Source organism: Lissotriton helveticus, chromosome 6 (assembly GCF_964261635.1).
Source record: "Lissotriton helveticus chromosome 6, aLisHel1.1, whole genome shotgun sequence".
NCBI lineage: Eukaryota > Metazoa > Chordata > Amphibia > Caudata > Salamandridae > Lissotriton > Lissotriton helveticus.
Window position 1 is genome coordinate 1,914,648,473 of NC_136067.1, and position 21,466 is coordinate 1,914,669,938.

At 44.9% G+C, this 21,466-nt stretch overlaps 1 protein-coding gene across 1 annotated transcript in view; it reads left to right on the forward strand.

Moving 5' to 3' along the window:
- The window catches only part of LOC144762933 (xanthine dehydrogenase/oxidase-like), a 1,098,251-nt gene that overhangs the window by 877,762 nt on the left and 199,023 nt on the right, over positions 1-21,466 (forward strand). The window contains exon 31 of the mRNA XM_078648234.1: positions 16,302-16,416. Coding sequence (XP_078504360.1) covers positions 16,302-16,416 — 115 coding nt within the window. The remainder of the gene's footprint in view (positions 1-16,301; positions 16,417-21,466) is intronic.

The window sequence follows — 21,466 nt, forward strand, 5'->3', positions numbered from 1 at the left end:
GGTGTCATTCCTGTTATTGATAAATTCATAAAAAAAGGTGTTCTAAAAGAAATTGAAAGCAGTCTTTGTAATTCACCGATTATGGGGATTAAAAAGCCAAACGGAACTTACAGAATAATTATTATTATTATTAAGGGAATTTTGTAAAGCGCCTGGTACGCTCAGATGGCGTGTCCCTGCGCTGAAAAAACCCGAAGAACAAAAAAAGCAGAAGAATAAAGTAAGCCCAGTTATCGTGAAAATAGATATGTTTTTAGCTTCTTTCGGAAGCTGGATTCAGACGGCTCAAGGCGGAGGCTAAGGGGTAGTTCAAGATCTGAGAAAGGTTAATCAGATAGTTGTTCCATGTTGCCCTGTTGTTCCAAATCCAGCAGTAATTCTTTACCAGATTCCGCATGATGCAGAATGGTATACAGTCATAGACCTTTGCAATGCGTTCTTTCCTGTTCCATTGCATCCAGACAGCCAACAAATGTTTGCGTTTCGGTTCCAGGATCGCATATTAACATGGTGTCGTATCCCTCAAGGGTATACAGAGAGTCCATCTATCTTTATTCAGTTGCTAAAGAAATCCTTGGATAATTTAGATTTACCAGGGAAATCGACATTAGTTCAATATATTGATGACCTTCTTGTTGCAGCAAAAACAAGAGATAATTGTGTTACAGATACTATTACTCTTTTGAATCATTTGGCAGATGAGGGACATAAAGTGTCCCCTGCAAAATTACAGTTTTGCAAATAAGAAGTAAAATATCTTGGTCACAGAATTGCAAAAGGAATCAGACAGGTAACAATTGAAAGAATAAAAATGATTCAGGGAATGCAACCTCCAAAGACAGAGAGACAGGTCAGAATGTTTCTAGGGATGGTTGGCTATTGTCGCCAATGGATTAGTGGATTTTCAGTAATTGCAAAGCCCTTGCAGAGGTTGACAAAAGCGGATATAAAAGACCCAATTGTTCTTACAGAAATTGAAATGGAAGCTTTTGAGAAGCTAAAAAGAAGTTTGTGTGAAGCTCCAGCTCTAGGTATGCCAGACTACGAAAAGGAGTTTGAGCTGTATTGCAGTGAAAGAGAAGGATGTGCATTGTCAGTTTTAATCCAGAGACATGGGAAACTGAGAAAGCCAATAGCATACTTCTGAGCAGTGCTTGACCCAGTTGCCAAAGCATTACCAGGCTGCTTGAAAGCAGTAGCTGCAACGAGTGTAAGCCTTGAGCAAAGTGAAGGAATTATAATGGGATTTCCTGTAAAAGTTTATGTACCCCATTCTGTTGAAATTCTTCTTACTAGAAGTAAAACTCAGCATTTGACAAGTAACAGGCTTACCAAATACGAAAAGGTTATTCTGGGATCAGATAATGTTTCGATAGCAAGGTGTCTAAATTTAAATCCTTCCACTTTGTTGCCTGATGGTACTGTAACAGAAATCAGAAATGAAAATGACATTGATCATGAGTGCTTGGATGTTTTAGAATATTGTACCAAGCCTAGGCAGGACATTAAAGATGTTCCTTTGCCTGAGTCAGATTTTGTTTACTTTGTTGATGGTTCTTGCTTGAGAACAGACGAGGGTTTTCTGAGAGCAGCATATTCTGTCTGCACAGTTGCAGGTGTAATTGAAGCATCATGTCTCGAAGGAATTTGTTCAGCTCAAGTAGCAGAATTGAATGCTTTGATTCGTGCTTGTGAAAAAGCAAAAGAGTTAAAAATCACCATAGTGACTGACAGCCAATATGGATACGGAGTTGTCCATGACTATGGTCAGCTCTGGTCTCAAAGAGGTTACTTAACGTCTGCGGGAACAAAAATCCAGATCCTGAAGATCGACAGGAAAGTCGACAACTGGAGAGTTCAATTGCGAATGAGGCATTTAATGAAAAAGATTTAGAAGTTGTGATACTGGACTCTGAAAATGAAGAGGATTTGCTAGAAAAAGATGCAGAAAAGGAATCTAATCAAGTTGTGAACCAAGATCAGGAGAGTATTGAAAAGCAGAACAGAAGCTCTGAAAGCAGGAACAGGAAATCTGAAACTGGGAAGTTGGAGGTAATTGAAGAAGAAGAAGACGAATTACCAAGTACCAGCTATAAAGATGATGTTCCTAACAGAGTGAAGCTGCCGAGTAAAGAAAGTCCTAAGTACAAATTCGAAGTCTCAGATACAGAATCCAAAGAAAGTGATGAAGATTCTGATATAAGAAAATTCAGAAAGAGAGCTTAGAGAGCAGAGTGTAATGTGACTGAGCCAAATAAGAAATTACAAAGAAAAGGTGATAACTGGCCAAGTGAAAATGAAAGCTTAAAATACAAATTGGTGAATAGATCTAAAGATCAGGTGAATGAGGTGTCAAGTCAAAAAGGTGACACTGAAAATAAAAGTGAAGCAGGAAAGAAAATAGAAGTAATAAGTAATAGGGCAAAACGAATTGTAAAACCTAATTAAAAATACAAGTCCCCTGAGTGGACTTATATCATCATCCCACCTGTGGTGGAGGTGAATAGCAGTAGTCAGGAAGAGTTAGAAGACAATAGTGACATTGATTGAAGTATTTTCTGTAAAAATTTGAGGTTTTGTTTTTGGCATAAGGCTGAAGAAATTTTATTAGGTGACACAAGGTCGAAGAAATTGTGTTAGCTGGAAAAATACATTGATGTAAGACGCAAGGTCGAAGAAAAGCTGTTAGAAAGTGGGGTTTCCTTCTAAAAAAAAATAAAAAAAAAATTTCAAAAATAGGGTGGTGTTAGAAATTTTAGAAATTTTAAAGTGTTAGAAATTTTAGAAATTTAACATTTTTGATTTTTGTTTTCTTTGTAAGGCTTTTTGTTATTAGAGTGAAAATGCCTTATACTTTTACTAATACCAACTCAAGATGTTCTATTTTGAGAAGATGCTGTAAAATGTCTTTGATTTGTGTGGTTCTAATAATCTTGCTCTGGTTAATTTTAGCTCTCATTTTCCCTTTTGGAGTTGACAAGGAAATGTACACGGCTAATATGAAGAGTAAGGCTTTAGTTAAACAAGATAAACATAGTGCAATAGGTAAAACTAATAGAGTTATTGATCACAAACCAGAAATCCACCAAGATAAGTCTGTTGGTGATTTTTCTAGTAATACTTTTTCAAGTCTTCTGGCTGAGTACGTAAAAGTCATGGAAGTCAAAGACTGTTATATATGTGTGAAATTGCCTGCTTCTGTTTCGGAGGGAGTTACTTATAATATGCTTCCTCTTACTTATGGCATAACCTGCAGTGTGATAGCTAGTTTATTTTATCAGACTGGTCGTTTAGAATATTACTATTCAAATTATGATGAGATATTTGCAAATCTGAAAATTGACAAAAGTTTAAATAAGCATAAATATGCTAAACAGATGAGGGAATTCTTTATTGTTACTAATGAACTCACCTATGAGTATGCTTTTAAAAACAATTTAACTTGTAAGTTGAGAACTGAGGAAAAGTCTTTCTTGAATTTAGTTGAAGAGAGAAGAGCAATTTATAAGAGAAACGAAATGTTTAAACAAACCAAATCAAAATGTTGGCAAAAAGAGGACGAAAAGCTTAATGGTAAATCTTTTGAAAATGTTGCTATTCACATAGATAAACCTGTTAGCGGAAAATTATGTATCAGGAGAGATAATACATTGTCCGACAATTATTTTGTGGGTGCCAGTCAATGTGAAGACACTTTTCAAATCATGGGGGTTGGGGATTCAAAGGTGGTAAGGATCCAATTTTCCCTGGAATTTATTTTGTGTGTGAAGACAAAGCTTACTATAATCTCCCAGACCACTGGTATGGGACTTGCTTTGTTGGATTAGTTTTTCCAAAGATATTCCATGTTGACAGAAATGCAGAAGGTTCATTTGAAATCAGCAATCATCTGAATAGATTTGAAAGAGAAAGTTTTTCAGAAATTCTGGGAGACATCTTTGAAGCAGTAATACCTTTAGTGGGTATAACCCTGAATGCAGTTAAATTCAGAAAATTGTCCACAATTGTTGACAGGTTGTCAACTGATACAGCTAGTGGCTTACAAATTAGTAGATACTGAGCCTATTGCTATTAGGTCTATGGTAATGCAGAACCGTCTTGCCTTAGACATTCTGCTAGCAAAAGAGGGAGGAGTTTGTGGCATTTTACATGTCCAGCATTGCTGTACATATATCCCTGATAAGAGCCAAAATATCGAAATGTATATCAAAAACATTACTGAGTTGCAATCTGAAATTGTACCATTAGAAGAGGAAGATTTCTCAGAACAATTAAGCAAAAGATTTTCAGCAATTAAAACTTGGTTTCAAGAGATTGGTAGTTCAATTGTTGGCAAAATACTGACACCTTTATTAGTTATAGTCTTTGTGATACTGTTGTTGAAGATCAGTTGTATGCTACACAAGAGAAAGAAATATTTGAGGGAAAAGAAGAGAATCTATAAGCTTAGAAAGGAACAGGAGAAAGAAATAGAAGTGGAGGAGGTTCGTAGAACCCAATATGAGAGTTGCAGACAAACAGCTGAGACAAGACTTTAGAGATACTAACATAGGGAATATCAAAACATGTTCTTCTTGGGATAAAAATTTTGCTAACATTTTGGGTGTAGTTTGGTGATTTTGAAATCACCAGATGAGGGAGTTGATGGAGCAAGGTTCATAACAAAATAACTGTATTAATTGATTTGTGGTGAATTACTAACCAACCTAGATTAAAATGCATACACGACATGGGGAACTAATACATGTGCTCTTTGTTGCAAATGCATGTTTGTAAAAATAATGAATTAACCTGGTCTATTGTCTTTGTCAGTATTAAATGTGGCTGTTTAACTAATGGCATGTGCCTATTTGTGTGTGCTTATGTTATGTCTTTTCGTCTATATGTGGCACGATAATCCTGTTCGTTATTAAAATGCTCTGGCTAGGTAACATTTATTAATGGGTTAATAATTAGCAAAGGTTGGTGGGTAACAGAGTGAATTCTAATTCTTTCATTAATTATTCTTTTGTGTTTGTTTGTATAATAGTCACCAAGAAAGAGGCCTGAGGCCTAGCGTGTTTCAAAATGGTGTTGTCGAGTCCTGTCCTGAAAAGAGAAAGAGTCCTGTGTGGAAAGTTTCATCATGACAAAAATATTTGCAAGCTCAATTGAAAATATTATTTTACGTGCTTTTAGAAGGACTAAGCCAAGTACGGATACCGGCAGAGATTGCCAAGCCAAGGAAGTCACGGACTGTCATTTGCAAATTGTTTCATTTTGGAGGAAGCTGCGTGACTTGTGAATAAGAGACAATAGACTCTAAGAAAAAGTCTGAACTGGGCTTCGAAAAGATGGTGACACCATGTGGGTTGACGTCTGTCAACCAATGAGAACTTTAGATGGCAGGAAAGAAAGAATACATTTTAGTGAGATTAGTTAGGGAAAAAGGTATAAAAACTGACCCCTTTGGAGGGAGGGCGCTTCTCGCTTTCCGAATCCTGATGGGTATGACGTGCTGACGGACAATTTGGAGCACGTAAGGATAATAGGGTTAAATGACTTTTACTTTAATTCTTTTAGGTGGAACAAGATTTAGACAGGAAGTTAGGGGTTTAGGTGATGGAAACTGTTTATTCTTCTTTAATCATGCTAACTGATTTTGCATAAAACTGTCAGTCTAATTTGCTATTCTTCTAAATAAAGCTACTAAATACTAATAAAGAGAATCTAATGAAATGCATTTTCTTCGAATAAATAGTTCAATAAATAATATTTCTAAAACAACTAGCTGGTCTTGTTTATACATGGTCTTGTTTGTTACCATCAGTAGATCCATTTGTCAAAGTGACTTAATTAAGTGATAGGGGTGTCCGCCAGGGTTGTGTCCTAGCTCCCACTCTGTTTTCACTCTACGTCAACGGAGTGGTTGAGCATCTTCTTCAAAAACCATCAGATGCACCCTCCCTGGCTGGTAGGAAAATCCCCACGCTCCTATTTGCAGACGACACCCTCCTAATCTCTAAGACTCCTGCTGGCATTCAAAGGTTGCTTTCTAGTTTTAAGGACTTTTGTGACACCAGGGGCCTAGCTATTAATATAAACAAAACCAAATTCCTTGTTCTAAACCCTCCCAGGAAATCTGTTATCCCTCCTGTCCTAGATTCTGTGCCCCTTGATAGGGTTAAGGAGTTTGACTATTTGGGCCTAAGAATCTGTGACTCGATGAACTGGAAGGCCCACCACCAAAAAAAAATTCTGATTCATAAGAGGGTCACAGGGGCCCTGCTAAAAGAACAACGCGCCTCATCCCTCAAACCTATTGGGGCGCTTCTGGACATATACAGGGCAAGGGTGGTGAGCGCTGCATTGTATGGTGCGGAATTGTGGGGTGTGCAGAGAGTTAATACTTTAACTTGCCTCGAAAACAATTTTCATAAGGATCTTACGAAATTGCCACATAGTACCCCCACACTCCCTCTCCTGCTTGATGCAGGCACACGCCCAATAGGTGAGAAAGCTAGGCTACGACCTCTCTTATTATGGGCCCGGATATGGAATGTTCCAGAATTATGCAGCTATGCTGATGCCCTAAGAGAACTCCTTGCCCTACCTGGTTGGCATAAGGTCGGCTGGCTTAGGGAAGTCAAGCGGCTTCTCTATGAAATGGGTCTAGGAGACGCCTGGGTAAACAGAACAGCCCCTTCAAAGCAGCTGCTTAAGAAATTATATTGGGCTTGGGCGACTAATGAGAGAATGAGTAACTCCAATCTCTGTAGATCTGCTGTAGAGTTTCTAGCTATTAAGGAGATCCCTTATAGAGAACCCTACCTGGACTTGATCCATGGGACAGATCACTGTATTTTAGATTCAGGGTGGGAGTTCTTCCATTAGGGCAGCTAACCTCTAGTTGGAAGCCACCGTTGCAAACCACACCATTTTGCCCTTTCTGTGAACTAAAGGTGGAGTCCATGGCCCATCTGTTGTTTGAGTGTCCCGCATATGTAGTTCCCAGGTCCAGATGGCTGACTCCATTATGCAGGAGCCTTGGCACTAGATCGCATCTGGAGGCTCTACGTATATTACGATCGGATGCTCGTCCTTTGTTCGCCTGTTGTATGGCTAAATTTCTGGGTTGGATTTGGCGGTTGAGAACTGCTAAGAAACTCTTGCTCCAGTAAAATGTTCTGGTGGTATTTGCATCCAATCTGATTTTATGTTAAGCTAATAGTGTATTTTATGGCTTACTATCGTTTTGTAGATTTTATACAATGTGTATTGTTAGATCTTCATGCATTTTTAGTATTGTTGTATTGTAATGCTTTTATGATATGTAAAGATATCGAAATAAAGCTATTCAAATCAAATCAAATTAATTAAGTGATAAGATAATCAAAACCATGGTAAAATCGTTAAACTGCGTTTGTATATAAATGTGTATATATTTGTGAATAGGTTTTATTAATTAGGTCACATGATTCAGTTGCCCAAAAATATGTCCCGATGGTTTATGGGCCTTGTGAGTGTTTTATGATTAATGGTGAGAATTGTGGAGTTGGAAAGCGTTGCTATGACATATTTTCTATAGGGGCGCTGGATCACTGGCTTCTGCCTTCAAAAATATGTCCTGATAGTTTATGGGCCTTGTGAGTGTTTTATGATTAATGGTGAGAATTGTGGAGTTGGAAAGCGTTGCTATGACATATTTTCAATAGGGGCTCTAGATCACTGGCTTCTGCCTTCTGATCAGCAGAGTGTGTGATGACCTAGGTACTAAAACCTTCCACTGACACACACTCCCTGCCTGCTCTCAAACCCAGCTTTCCTTCTCATATCCTCGCCACTCCCAGGCCTTGATCCCGCTCATAACCTGAGGTTCAGATCCTTTCTTTTTTCTTATCTGTTTCTCGTATATTCTTTCACTCCAGTTCTTAACTTGTAAATGAGTGCCAATGCCCAAAACTCTACTCAGAAGCATGCAGTCAGTGCTATTAAATATAGGCGAATTGATTGGGTAGTCTTGAATCCACTTCATCACTCTTTAATCCAGTACTAGACACAACCTGCCTCTTTAGCTCTCTCTTGCATGTCCCTGCTTTCTTCCTTTGTGATGGGTTATGCATCTTTTTCTTCCTCCATTTTTCTTCTGGGTGTTATTCCCTCTGTTTGTTTTTCCCTCTCTTACTCTTGTTCAATGTCTGATGACGAAAGGTAAGTTCCAGACCCCAAAAATGAGTGCCAGTGGGCCCGCCTGGGCAACCACCAGCTCAAATGAAGCATTCTTTCACTCTGGAGCGGCTCCTCCGTCGCCCCACTGCCACAATACAATAAAATTATTAAAAAACGATGTTATTATCATTTTATTTTTAACTTTCTGCCCAGCCCACAGAGTCGAGTGTGGGAGCTGGGCCATCGGCTCTATCTCAGTGTCATCAGCTAGCGAGGAGGTGTGGTAAGTACACTTTTAGTGCGCATGTCTGTTTGGCCGACTGTTTTAGGCCGGCCAAACAGACGTGCACACTTAGCATTTCTCTGGGTGGAGAACAGCGCAGGCTCCCAGGCCCTAACTGAGCCACATTTCAGCCCGCTCAGACCAATGACTGCATTGCTCTCATGTGAGAGCAGCGTCATTATTGAGTGGGGACAGGAGAAGAGAAGCATTGAGGCAGCAGGACCAGAGGAGCTCCAAGGCGGCGTCCGGCAGCAGCAGAGGCCGGTAAGTTCTTCTATTTTTTTTATTATTATCCCCCGCCTCACCAAGTGTTATTGGCAGCAGTCATTACTGGTTTCACTCTCTTTTATCAATAACACAGACACACTACATCCAAGAATGGCTGCGTTCGCCCTATTACTTGTGCAAGTATTAAATCGTTATTTTGACCCTTTGACCCTGCTTGCAGGCAGGTCGCCCCCGCACCGCCACTCACCACCTGCTGCTTTTCCACTGCTTGCGACCCGTTCGGCCGCCGTCTTCCCCCGACCCCCACCTCGCCCTACCCAGGCTTCCCGCCGCAGCCTCCCTGTGGCCCCGCCCCCAGCACACCCATTGGCCTCCCCGCTCCCGCCTCCCAGCTGCTCCTCCCTCCCAGGCATCCTCTAAAAGTGCCGAGTACCTGTGATCAGGCGCGACCTTTGACCCTGCTTGAAGGCAGGTCGCCCCCACAACGCAACTCACCACCTGCTGCTTTTTCCACTGCTTGCGACCCGTTCGGCCGCCATCTTCCCTCCGCCCCCCACCGCTTCCTACCCGGCCTTCCCGCAGCTGCCTTCTGGCGGCCCCGCCCCCAGCACACACATTGACCTCCCCGCTCCCGCCTCCCAGCTGCTCCTCCTTTCCAGGCATCCTCAAAAAGTGGCCGAGTGACGGTGATCAGGAGCAACCGTTGACCCTGCTTCCAGGCAGGTCGCCCCAATACCACCACACGCCACCTGCTGCTTATCCACTGCTTGAGACCCGTTCAACCGCCGTCTTCCCCCTGTCCCCCACCGCTCCCTACCTGGCTTTTACCGCCGCTGCCTCCCTGCGGCCCCGCCCCCGCACACCCATTGGCCTCTCCGCTCCCGCCTCCCAGCTGTTCCTCCCTCCCAGGCTTCCTCAAATGCAGGCCGAGTAGCGGCTGCGCAGCGGACGCATGCAGCGGGCGCGATGCTGGCGCCAAAGGCACGCCTAAGACAAGCCAATCTGCGCCCATCCGTGCCTGGACCGCGCCCAGCGCTAGAACCCCTGGACCCTACGAACGCCACAACACCAGACTCCACTACGACGCCAGCAGCCTCCACATACTAAACGCCGGCCGAAACCACAACTGCTTCCAGACCCCCTGAAATTGACCCATGGACCCTTCTCCTGCTACACCTGCAACTTCACCTGCGACAGAAACACCAAACCTCCAAGGACTGGACCCAACCACCTCCGCTGCATACTCCTCAACATCTGCTCCGCACGCAAACATGCCGTCAAGCTCTGGGATCTGCTCAACACCTCTGCCCCAGACATGGCCTTCCTGACCGAGACCTGGTGGAACGACTCTTCGGCGCCAGACATCGCCATAGCCATCCCGCACAGGTACAAGATCACCCGCCAACGGAATCGGAGGAGGAATAGCCATAATCCACAAGTCAACCCTCAAAGTCGCCACCCACGCAGACGACACCCTCAACACCGCCGAACACCTGCACTACCGGCTACACACCGACCCCAACACCACCCTCAGAGGAACACTCATCTACAGACCACCTGGACCCCGGGCACAGTTCAGCGACTCCATCGCCAACCTCGCCAGCACCCACGCACTCGCCTCCACGGACTACATCCTCCTCGGGGACCTGAACTTCCACCTCGAGAACAACAACAACGCCAACTCCGCCACCCTGATCGCCAACCTCGCCAACCTCGGCCTCAGACAACTCATCACCACACCCACGCCGCCGGCCACATGCTTGACCCTATCTTCTCCACAGGCTCCCACGTCGCCTTCAATCACACCAACGAACTCCACTGGACCAACCACCACTGCATCCACTTCACATTCAAGAAACCAACCACGCGCCATCGCACCCAACAGCTGCCTCGCCGCTGCTGGAGCAAAGTCACCGAAGACCAGCTACTCACCTACCTCGCCTAGAACCCACCCACCGACCCCAACAACTCTGACGCCGCAGCCCTCAACCTCAGACAGTGGATCGACAACTGCGCCTACACCCTCGCCCCGCTCAAGAAACCCTCTAACAGCCACACCAGCAAGAGAGCCACATGGTTCACCAACGACCTCCAGGCCTCCATACGCGCATGCCGAAAACTGGAGAAGACAAGGCTCCACGAACGCACACCAGACAACCACGCAGCCCACAACGACGATACACGCAGACATCACCACCTCATCAGATTAGCCAAGAGATCCTCCTTCAAAGACCACTTGTATAACAACGCACACGACAGCGAAGAGGTCTTCAGCATCATAAAGGAACTCTCCAACCCCAGTGCCAATGGCAACGACATCCTGCCCTCACAAGAACTCTGCGAGTCACTGGCCATCTTCTTCCACTGCAAGATCGCTGACATCCACGACAGCTTCAACACCATGACCGCCCAGACTACGCCAGACTCCACCTCCTCTGTGAACGCCACCAGCGCCAACCGCCTGACCTCCTCGTCCAACTTCAACGACGACGAGACACGCAAGGTCATGAACACCATCCACTCAGGATCTCCGTGTGACCCGTGCCCACACCACGTATTCAACAAAGCAGACGTAGCCATCGCACCCAAACTACGAAAGATCATCAACAGCTCCTTCAAAACAGCGACATTCCCGGAAAGCTGGAAACACGCCGAAATCAACGCCCTCCTCAAGAAGCCCAAAGCAGACCCCAAGGAACTCAAGAACTTCCGGTCCATCTCCCTGCTCCCATTCCTGGCCAAAGTCATCGAGAGAATCTTCAACATGCAACTGACCCGCCACTTGGAAGACAACAACATCCTGGACCCGTCCCAGCCGAAACCACAGCACCGAGACAGCCCTCATTGCCGCCACAGACGACATCAGGCGCCAACTAGACAACGGCGAGACATCAGCCCTCATCCTCCTGGACCTGTCAGCCGCCTTCGACATGGTCTGCCATCGCACTCTAAAGACACGCCTCCTAGAAGCCGGAATCCAAAAGAAGGCCCTTGACTGGACCTCGTCCTTCCTCACCGGCAGAACCCAGAGCATACGCCTCCCACCCTTCCGATCCGAAGCCACCGACATAATCTGCGGCGTCCCTCAGGGCTCATCCCTCAGTCCGATGCTGTTCAACGTCTACATGGCCCCCCTCGCACTAGTGGCCCGCCATCACGACCTCAACATCATCTCCTATGCCGACGACACCCAGCTCATCCTCTCCCTCACCAAGGACCCACACACGGCCAAATCCAACCTCCACGAGGAATGAAGCCTGTCACCGACTGGATGAGGAGCAGCAGTCTGAAGCTGAACTCGGAGGTTCTCATCCTCAGACCCACCCCCTCAAACTGGGATGACTCCTGGTGGCCGACCACACTGGGAACAGCACCAACACCCACCGACCATGCACACAACCTAGGATTCATTCATGACTCCTCACTCTCCATGGCTAAGCAGGTCAACGCCGTCTCCTCCTCCTGCTACAACACCCTCCGCATGCTCCGCAGGATCTACAAGTGGATCCCAACCGAAACAAGAAGAACGGTGACACAGGTCCTCGTCAGCAGCAGACTGGACTATGGCAACACACTCTACGTAGGATCCCAGCCAAACACCTACGACGACTACAACGCATCCAAAAAGCCTCCGCTTGACTGATCGTCAACATCCCCCGCCGCAGCCACATCATCCCCCACCTGAGAAACCTACACTGGCTCCCCGTCAACAAGAGGATCACCTTCAAGCTCCTCACCCACGCACACAAAGCACTTCACAACACAGGACCAGCCTACCTGAACAGCAGACTCAGCTTCCACACCCCCACCCACCAGTGCCGCTCCGCCAGCCTCGCCCTCGCCGCTGTCCCCCGCATCCAGCGAACGACCTCCGGCGGCAGATCCTTCTCCTACCTCACCGCCAAGACCTGGAACACCCTCCCCACCCAAATACGGCAGACCCAAGACCTACTCACCTTCAGAAGGCTCCTCTAGACCTGGCTCTTCAAGCTGTAGCAGCACACTCCCCCCTCCCTTCACCACCTTGAGACCCTCACGGGTAAGTAGCGCGCTTTACAAGTACATTGATTGATTGTTTGATTGATTGATTGATTTTACCAGCATGGACTCATGAAAACAAATCATAGCTGATCAATTAGTTAATCTCTATTTAGAGACTTTATGATGATGGCAGTGAAGACAATCGTGTGCAGGACTAAAGGCGTTCATGATTTCAAAATAAATCTCATATATTGAGTTGTAAAATCAAACACATACCGAAAAAAGAAGTACATTGTAGGTGTGGAGCCCTTAACCCCTTCGCTGCGGCCGCGATTTTTCCGCTGTGCGGTAAACAAACGAACAGGGCGGGCCGTGACAAACCCCAGCCGGCATCAGCACACGCCCACCGCGGGGTGTGACGGCTGGGGTTCGTCACCAGCATGGGAGGGGTTAAGAAAGGGTTGATCTCTGTGTTGATTCTTAAATTTTCCAGGTATGGAAGAGTTTTACCTATATATCTGTAACCTTTTTGAGCAGCCTTCCCATCTTCTAAGTAACTACTCTTATTTCAGGGATACAACTGCCAGCCTCGTCAAGAGTTTTCAAAGTGTGTGCACCATGCAATCACTTCATTGTGCAGTTTCTGTAGAGTGAAACAAAATCAGAAGGTAACAGAGATACAACACAATATCAAGGTGAAAGTAGAAGTGGTTGTGTATGTCAAGCTCAAGAAGCTTTGAAAAAAAAGCAGAGGAAGGGAAACATCCAGGAGGTGGTTTTCGTTTTACTTGGAGGGAGCAGGGAGATATAAATAGATTGTTGGTTTACTGTCCGTAGCGGTACATTCATTGACTGCACTCACCCATTTGACCTTGGATCACTTCCACAGCAGGGACGAGTTGCTTGACACAGAATCAGACATCGCAGTGGGAGAGGTAAGGTCTCACACAGTCAGGGAACCGCTGCAATCTACCTACCATGTGCTGTCCTTACCATGGCAGATGGAGTCAGGCATGTTCAACTGCCTCATACCCACCCGCACAGAGTGAGGTTCAAGCCCCCACTGTCTAAGACTGTGCAGGGAGCGTTGCCGTGCAACTGCATACACTACAGTTGACAGTGCAGGAAGCGTTGCTGTGCAGATGCATACGCTACAGTTGACTGTGCAGGGAGTATTGCTGTGCAGCTGCATATGCTACAGTTGACTGTGCAGGGAACATTGCTGTGCAGCTGCATACGCTACAGTTGACTGTGCAGGGAGCATTGCTGTGCAGCTGCATACGCTACAGTTGACTGTGCAGGGAGCGTTGCTGTGCAACTGCATACGCTACAGTTGACTGTGCAGGGACGTTGCTGTGCAGCTGCATACGCTACAGGTGACTGTGCAGGGAGCGTTGCTGTGCAGCTGCATACTCTACAATTGACTGTGCAGGGAGCGTTGCTGTGCAGCTGCATACGCTACAGTTGACTGTGCAGGGAGCGTTGCTGTGTAGCTGCATACGCTACCGTTGACTGTGCAGCGAGTGTTGCTGTGGAGCTGCATAAGTAACAATTTACACATCTGGGTACTGTCCTGGGCACCATTAGTATAATGCTTCACACTGTGGTAATATGCTGCACTGATGTATACAGACAAGTGATGGGTAGAATGTAATAATCGCAGCCATTGGAAATTGTTTTGACTGCATCCCAATCCGTTGTTATTTTGCACATAATGCTTCCTCAGTTTGGACCCAGTATATACAAATATTTGTTTACCTTGCTTGCAGTAGGAGCAGTCCAGTCCAAACTGCCAGGCCAGGTCTTCTCTGAGCTAGAACTGAAGCAAACCAAGACTGCTTTTGCCCTGATTCAGGCTCATCAGTTGGGTGTAGCTTGGTTTCAGTGACACAGTGAGCACGGGACCCATGACTGGGCATAACAACATTTAGGGTGCTGCACTGAAAAATACAGAGAGGGCGAAACTGGTTTTGGGCTGCTTGTGTTCAGGTTTAAAGAAGGTCTAGCTTGGTACTACGGGCTAGACTGATCATATTGGAGCAGGAACAAGGCAGATTTGCATATGATTGGATCTAATCTTAATTAGTGTGGTGGGCAACATAATAATGGACTGTGATGCACCCCCGAGTTGCCAGTGGCTGAGACTATTTCAAGCGTTCCATCCAGCACTCTTTTCTGTTTTTTTTAGTGTGATCCCCTAAGTGCGTCAGATGTGCCCAGACATGGGTCCTGCTCTCACTATGCCACTGGATCCAAGCTACTCTTGGCTGAAGAGGCCCAGTTAGGCCGGAGCCCGTCTTGGGTTGTTTGTGTCATGTTCAGAGAAGACCTTGTGAGCCTTTCGAGCTGGGCTGTTCATATTCGAGCAGGACCAAAGTGACTCGCATACGGCTGGGTCTAATCTAATCTGATGTGGCATGGTGGCCAAAAAAACCTTGGGCAGGGCTGCGGCTTAAGTAATACCAGTGGCTAAGACTAACTCAAGCATTCCTCCCATCACCTTTTTGTATTCTTCATTGATATGCAGCGAAACTACGGGAGGGCTCACCCTTAGCACCTCAACATATGGTGGTTCTATAATGAGCAGGCCTTCTCTGAACGTTTTTTTGTAACTGCAGGTGTTTCCTGCATTCTCCATCACCTTTCACCATGTTACACACTGAACTCAGAAAAAACGACCAAAAGGAAAACATTGAGAGCATTTACTTCACTGCGTCTTGTAAATGCATGGTGTTAAAAAATAATGGGCCTGATTCACAATGGTAAACGTACAGTTTTATGCAGGTTTCAGTTTTTTTCCTGTTCACAAATGTATTTTACGAATAGTGGGGCATATTATCAAGGGATTTATCTCCACTTTTTTGGCTTTAAAAGCCAAGAAAGCAGAGATAAAATTATCTCCCTATTACCTAGCTGTCGCTAACACCAGTTAGCGACAGCTAGTAGGAGATATCGACCATCTTGGGCCCCGCTTTGCATGTCAGAGATATTTATCACTAATGACATGCAAAGTCGGCGTGCCAAGATGTTAGCGACTGGAAACAGTCGCTAACATCGCTATCTCCTATTACCAACTTTTGGAGATATTCGCGCTAAGTGTGAATATCTCCAAAAGCAAACACCTGCCCTGAGCAGTTCTTAGCCATGTTATCCAATGGGAGGTGGATAACATGGCTAAGAGCATCAGCTCGGTAATGCATGAATATCGCTGACTTTACAGCGATATTCATGCATTTCGGCCAATTTTTATCTCTTAGGAGATAAACCTTGATAATAGCAAGGCTCCTAAGCGATAAAAATCGGCGCAACGTGGCGATAAAATTATTGCCGCTAAGCCAACATAGCGATAATTATCGCTAGTTGTTGGTAGTGTCTTTACAACCGTGGAGTCTTCGCACTTGTGACTGAGACTCTGCACATAAAAATGTAGGACTATCTTATTGTAAATATCTTACTGAGTCTCCTGATATTTAATTCTTCTGCTGCTCTATTTAGAAGTTACATTGTTTATTACTCAAAACTGCTACGACCAGGAATCTTTTGTAGTTGTGTCCTAAAAACATTTCTAGGCTTGCATTCATAGCAGCTTCTTTTTTAATCTTTTGACAAATGGATACATTATGACGGACACATTTTCTTTCTTTCCAATTCTGTTGTTAAGGTTGTCTACATATGGATACAACCTTGGAACTAAGACAGGAACGCCGTACAACTACTTTTCCTATGGAGTCGCGTGCTCTGAGGTTGAGATTGACTGCCTGACAGGGGACCACAAGGTATGGAGGGATAATATTTTCTGAGTTTGAAGCTTAAGGTCCTCATTTACAGAGAACCAAAGACACTTTGTGTTTTTTTTTATTTTAGGCAATTTATGAAACATCAAGATTATACATTATCCAACGTGACTGTTATTATCATCAAACAAGTATTGTTGTCTAGCACTGTTACATTTGACAGTCTACTGATATGAAAAATGTTTGATTTGCAATCTTTTAACTATTAAAAAACACAAAGCAATTTGTATAATTTATTTTTTGACTGATTGTTAACGCTATATATTTCAAAATGTAAGAGCATAAGCCCAAGACAAATTGGTATTTGCATATTTTGTGAGAATATATAGACTACCTAGAATTATTCTTTTTCTCAATAAAAAGCAAAGATGATGTCCAGGCACTGATGGAGGCTGACGCTCTAGAAGGGACCATTTGGGATTCAGCTCAGAATAGTTGGAGAGGAAGGTGCTGCAGAACCCCTGGCCCCCTCGTCCGCATCCGAGGACCGACTGGGGGACGTCGGAGAGCAAACATGCTTCTTCGACTTCTTTTTATGTAGTCGCTAACCGGAATCCGAGGGCGAAGACTTGGAGCCCGAGGAACGGCGACTGCTGCCCCGCAAGCGGTCCCGGGAGCGATCCCTGGACCCAGAGCAGCACCTGGACGAGTGCCAGGCCTCCAGCAGTTTCCTGCGCCGCTTCCTCAAGGCCTTCGGGGCCATAGCTCAACAGTCCCGGGAGTCGTGGTTAGTCTCCAGACAGTAGAGGCAAACATCATGGGGGTCCTCCACTGACATATTACGACGGCAGACACCACAGGACTTAAAACCAGGCATCCCTACGTGCACCAGGAGAAAGAAGGGGGAGACAAAAGTCTCAAAAGAGTAGTCAAAAAGTGACTAAGGTACGTGCTCTATCCGGAGCTGTGCTTGCTGGCGCGGAAAAAGAAAGAACTGACGTAGTCTCCGTGACATCATCCTGGCGCATACAACGCCACTGACGGACACGGAGCCGCACAATGCCACCTACTGACGAGCTGGAGTACTGCTAGCAAATTTTTCCAAATCCAGTCTGACGCCTGGGGATATTCTAAGGTAAGGAATCTATCACTAACTAATGTCTCTTACAGATATATTGTTACACTAGTAGTAACTTGTGCATCAGTTTAAGCTTTAGGATGGGTGTTGAAGTTGGCCCTTACTGCAGGATCTTTTTCCAAAGGTTCGCTTTTTTTTCTGTACCTGTTTTTGTTGGCTTTTACAACTCAGTGCAATTTACCACTCATAACCAGTGCTAAAGTGCTTGTGCTCTCTCCCTTAAACATGGTGAAACTGCCTTACACCCAACTGGCATAAATAATTTACTTGTAAGCCCCTCCTGAAGTGGTACTACATGTACCCAGGGCCTGTAAATTAGATGCTAGTAGTGGGCTGCAGCACTTATTGTGCCACCAAATTAATTTGCCCATTAAATATGTCTCTGTCCTACAATTGCAGCCTGCTTGTGCAGTTTAAAACTGCCTTTCCACTTGGCACAACATAAACCTTCCTTTTTAATACATAGAAAACACCACTAGGGTAAGCCCTAAGCAGGCCATAGGGCAGGTTGCAATGTTTTTAAAAGAGTTGGACATGTACTTTTGACATTTACATTTCCTGGAAGTGAAAAGCTCTTTCAATCATGTTTACTCTGCTAGGCCTACCTCTCCCATAGGATACCATTGGGTAACCTTATTACAATTAGTAAGTGATACATTTCAATCGGGAAAAGATAGAATATTGAGTTTGGTGTCTAAAGAATTGTGATTTAAAACACTCTTTAATAGTAAAGTTGGATTATGTCACACTTCTGAAAACACCTCTTTTGGAAAGTTGGCCTTTTTCGTGTCCCAACCATTTGGTACCTGCAGCCTGCATCCTGGGTCATATGAGTAGGTGAAGCAGTCAGTTGATCTTTGTGTATTGCTCCCAGACAGTGAGGCAAAAGGCGAATAGTTGTTGGTATGATGGGCGATCTCGGACTTGATGAGGGGGAGAAGCTGCCAACCACTGCACTTGCACATCACAAAGCCTCTGCTTCAGCATGCACCGAGGGTTTGAAACTGGTATTTTGAGCCTCCAGACAAGCTTGGGCCAGAGCAGGCAGGCAGGAAATTCCAACCACCTTTAGGGGTGAAAACCTCCAGAACTTTCTCCTACTTCAAATTAATCACAAGGTATGAATATTTGACCCTCAGACTCAAGACTTCAGTACACCACTGGACCTGTGCAAGTCTCGGGAGGACTGCTGTGCTGTTCTGCAGGTAGAACTGCTACAACGCTGCCTGAGTGAGAAGGACTGAACATGCATTGTGAAACCAGGACCACCAGAGCGACTTCAAGACCTACTTGGCTGGACTCCTAGTCAAAGGCTCAGGGACAGAAAAGGCTCCAAACATCCTGAACCCAGCACCTGGACTCTGCCTGTTGTGAGTCATGGACCCTTTACAGTGGGCGTGAAGTTGCTGTGCAAGCCCAGCTGTGTTTCATTGGGCAGAACCGACACAGCGCTATGAATCACCACTCAGCCCATCCTCTGAACTGACACAGTGAAATAATAATAATAATAATAATAATAAAACATTTTATAAAGCGCATGGCTGCACAACTGTGTATCCCCGCGCTAATTGCTGACAAAAACTCCTTACAGCTCACCGAGACAGAGAAACAGACAAATGTTAATGGGGAAAGAGATGAGTTTTTAGTTTAGCTCTAAATAGGATTTCTGATGGTTCCATTCTCAGATGGACTGGGAGGGCATTCCAATGTTTTGCTCCAAGGAAACGAAAGGAGCGGCCACCCAGTTTTGCTCTATTGATCCGGGGAAGTTTGAATTGTGACATACCCAAGGATCTGAGGTTTCTGGTAGGGCGATGGATAGTTAGAAGATTTCTCAAATAGGTAGGTCCTTTGTTGTGTGCAATTTTATGAGCATAGCAAAGACTCTTAAATCTAATTCTTTCTCTGACTGGCAGCCAGTGTAGCTTGGACAAGATTGCTGTAGCGGATGTTCTTTTTGGTAGACCCAATACCATGCGGGCAGCCGCATTTTGAATGCATTGGAGCTGGTGCAGTTGTTTTTGGTTCACACCCAAAAGGAGAACGTTTCCGTAGTCAAGGTGGGGCGTTATTAATGCATGCACTAACGTTTTCCTTGCTTCCATGGGAATAAGATCCATAGTTTTACGCAAGATTTTTAACGTGCCCATACATTTGCTGATTGTTTTATTAACTTGTGATCTTCCCGACAGATCTGAATCAATCATTATTCCTAGGTTTTTGACCTTTTCGACTGGGTGGGGGCATACGCCCAGTGTAGTAGGCCACCAAGCCTGGGACCATATTGAGGTTTTATTCCCTACCACTAGCACCTCCGTTTTGTCACCATTTAAACGGAGGCAGTTATTATCCATCCAGGTGGCGACCGCCGCCATGCAGCTAGAAAAATTGATGGAAAATGTTTCGCTGTCTGGAGTGAGCTTGAACATGAGCTGGGTGTCGTCAGCATAGCTGACAATGCCCACCCCAAAATTCTCTACGACTCGAGCTAGGGGTTCCATATAGATGTTGAATAAGGTAGGGCTCAAACTAGAGCCCTGAGGGACCCCATAGCTGATGTCGCGAGATGATGACTTGAAGGGTGGGCAATGTATTTGGAATGATCTTTTAAAGAGAAAAGATTTGAGCCAGGCAAGGGCATGATCCCTTACTCCAATGTCTGATAGTCGGGATATCAGAGTGTCATGAAGCACAGTGTCGAAAGCTGCACTTAAGTCAAGCATGACAAGTGCAGCTGTCTCCCCCTCATCTACCATCTTGCGAATGCACTCCGTGGAGTAAAGAACCGCGGACTCCGTGGAGTATCCAGGTCTAAAACCTGATTGTGTCGGATGAAGTATGTTTGCTTCTTCTAGAAAAGTCATCAGTTGTTTATTGACTATTTTTTCTATAATCTTAGCGCATTGTGGCAAGAGGGAGATCGGTCTAAGATTTTGATATTGAGTAACCGGAATGTTAGTTTTTTTTTTGAGAGGGATAACTTGTGCTGACTTCCATGCCTCTGGGACATAGCATTCTTGGAAGGACATAGTGATCAGGTGTCTAATTTGATCAATGAGACCGTTGTTCATAATGTCTTTAATTTTAACTAAAGGGCACACATCATTAGGGGAGCCTGAGTGGATACTATTGATAATGCTGACCAAATTTTCTTTGTCAGGAGTGATAAAGTGTGTGAGAATAGTTTTTTGGGTAAGGAATGGTTCTTTTCCTTCTATGACAGGTTTTGAAAAAGTGGCATGTATTTTCTCGACTTTATGGACAAAGAAGTCAGCTATCTGGTCGCATATATCATCAGAATATGTGTCCTGCATATCTAAGGTGGTGGTGTTTGTAAGTTCCTTATAAATGCTAAAAAGTTCTTTCGTGGGGTTCGTTGCCTCTTCTATTCTTGTCTGGAAAAAGGAACTTTTCTCCTCTCTAACCATTTTCTGATAAGATTTTAACTCTAGTTTATATAGTTCCTTAAGTTCAGGAGAGTAGTTTTTCCTCCACTTGCGTTCTGTTGCTTTACAGTGTGTTTTCGCAAGTTTTAATTTTTCCGTGTACCAGGGTTCAGATTTGGTTCTTCTAACAGGGGGTTTGGAAGTCCACGGTGCAATAGTATCTAGTGCCTTGCTCAGCCATGTTTCATAATTCTTCCAGGTATCTTGTAAGGAATATCCTATGGGCGGGGTGTGTTTCTGTAATTCGTTGACCATGCGTTCAGGGGTGTAGTTTTTCCAATTTCGTCGTGTAGTAAACAAAGGTTTGTTAGTGGCTGGCTTACTCTTGTTAGTGAGAATATTAAAAGTGATCAGGTGGTGGTCAGACCATATGATGGGTGTTGGGGGGAGCATTTCAATGTCCTCCCAGGTAGAAAAGACCGGGTCATGAAGATGTCCCTGTTGATGCGTGGGGGAGTTTGACAGCAAAGTAACTCCTATCGCATGTAAAGCAGTTCTGAATATTTGA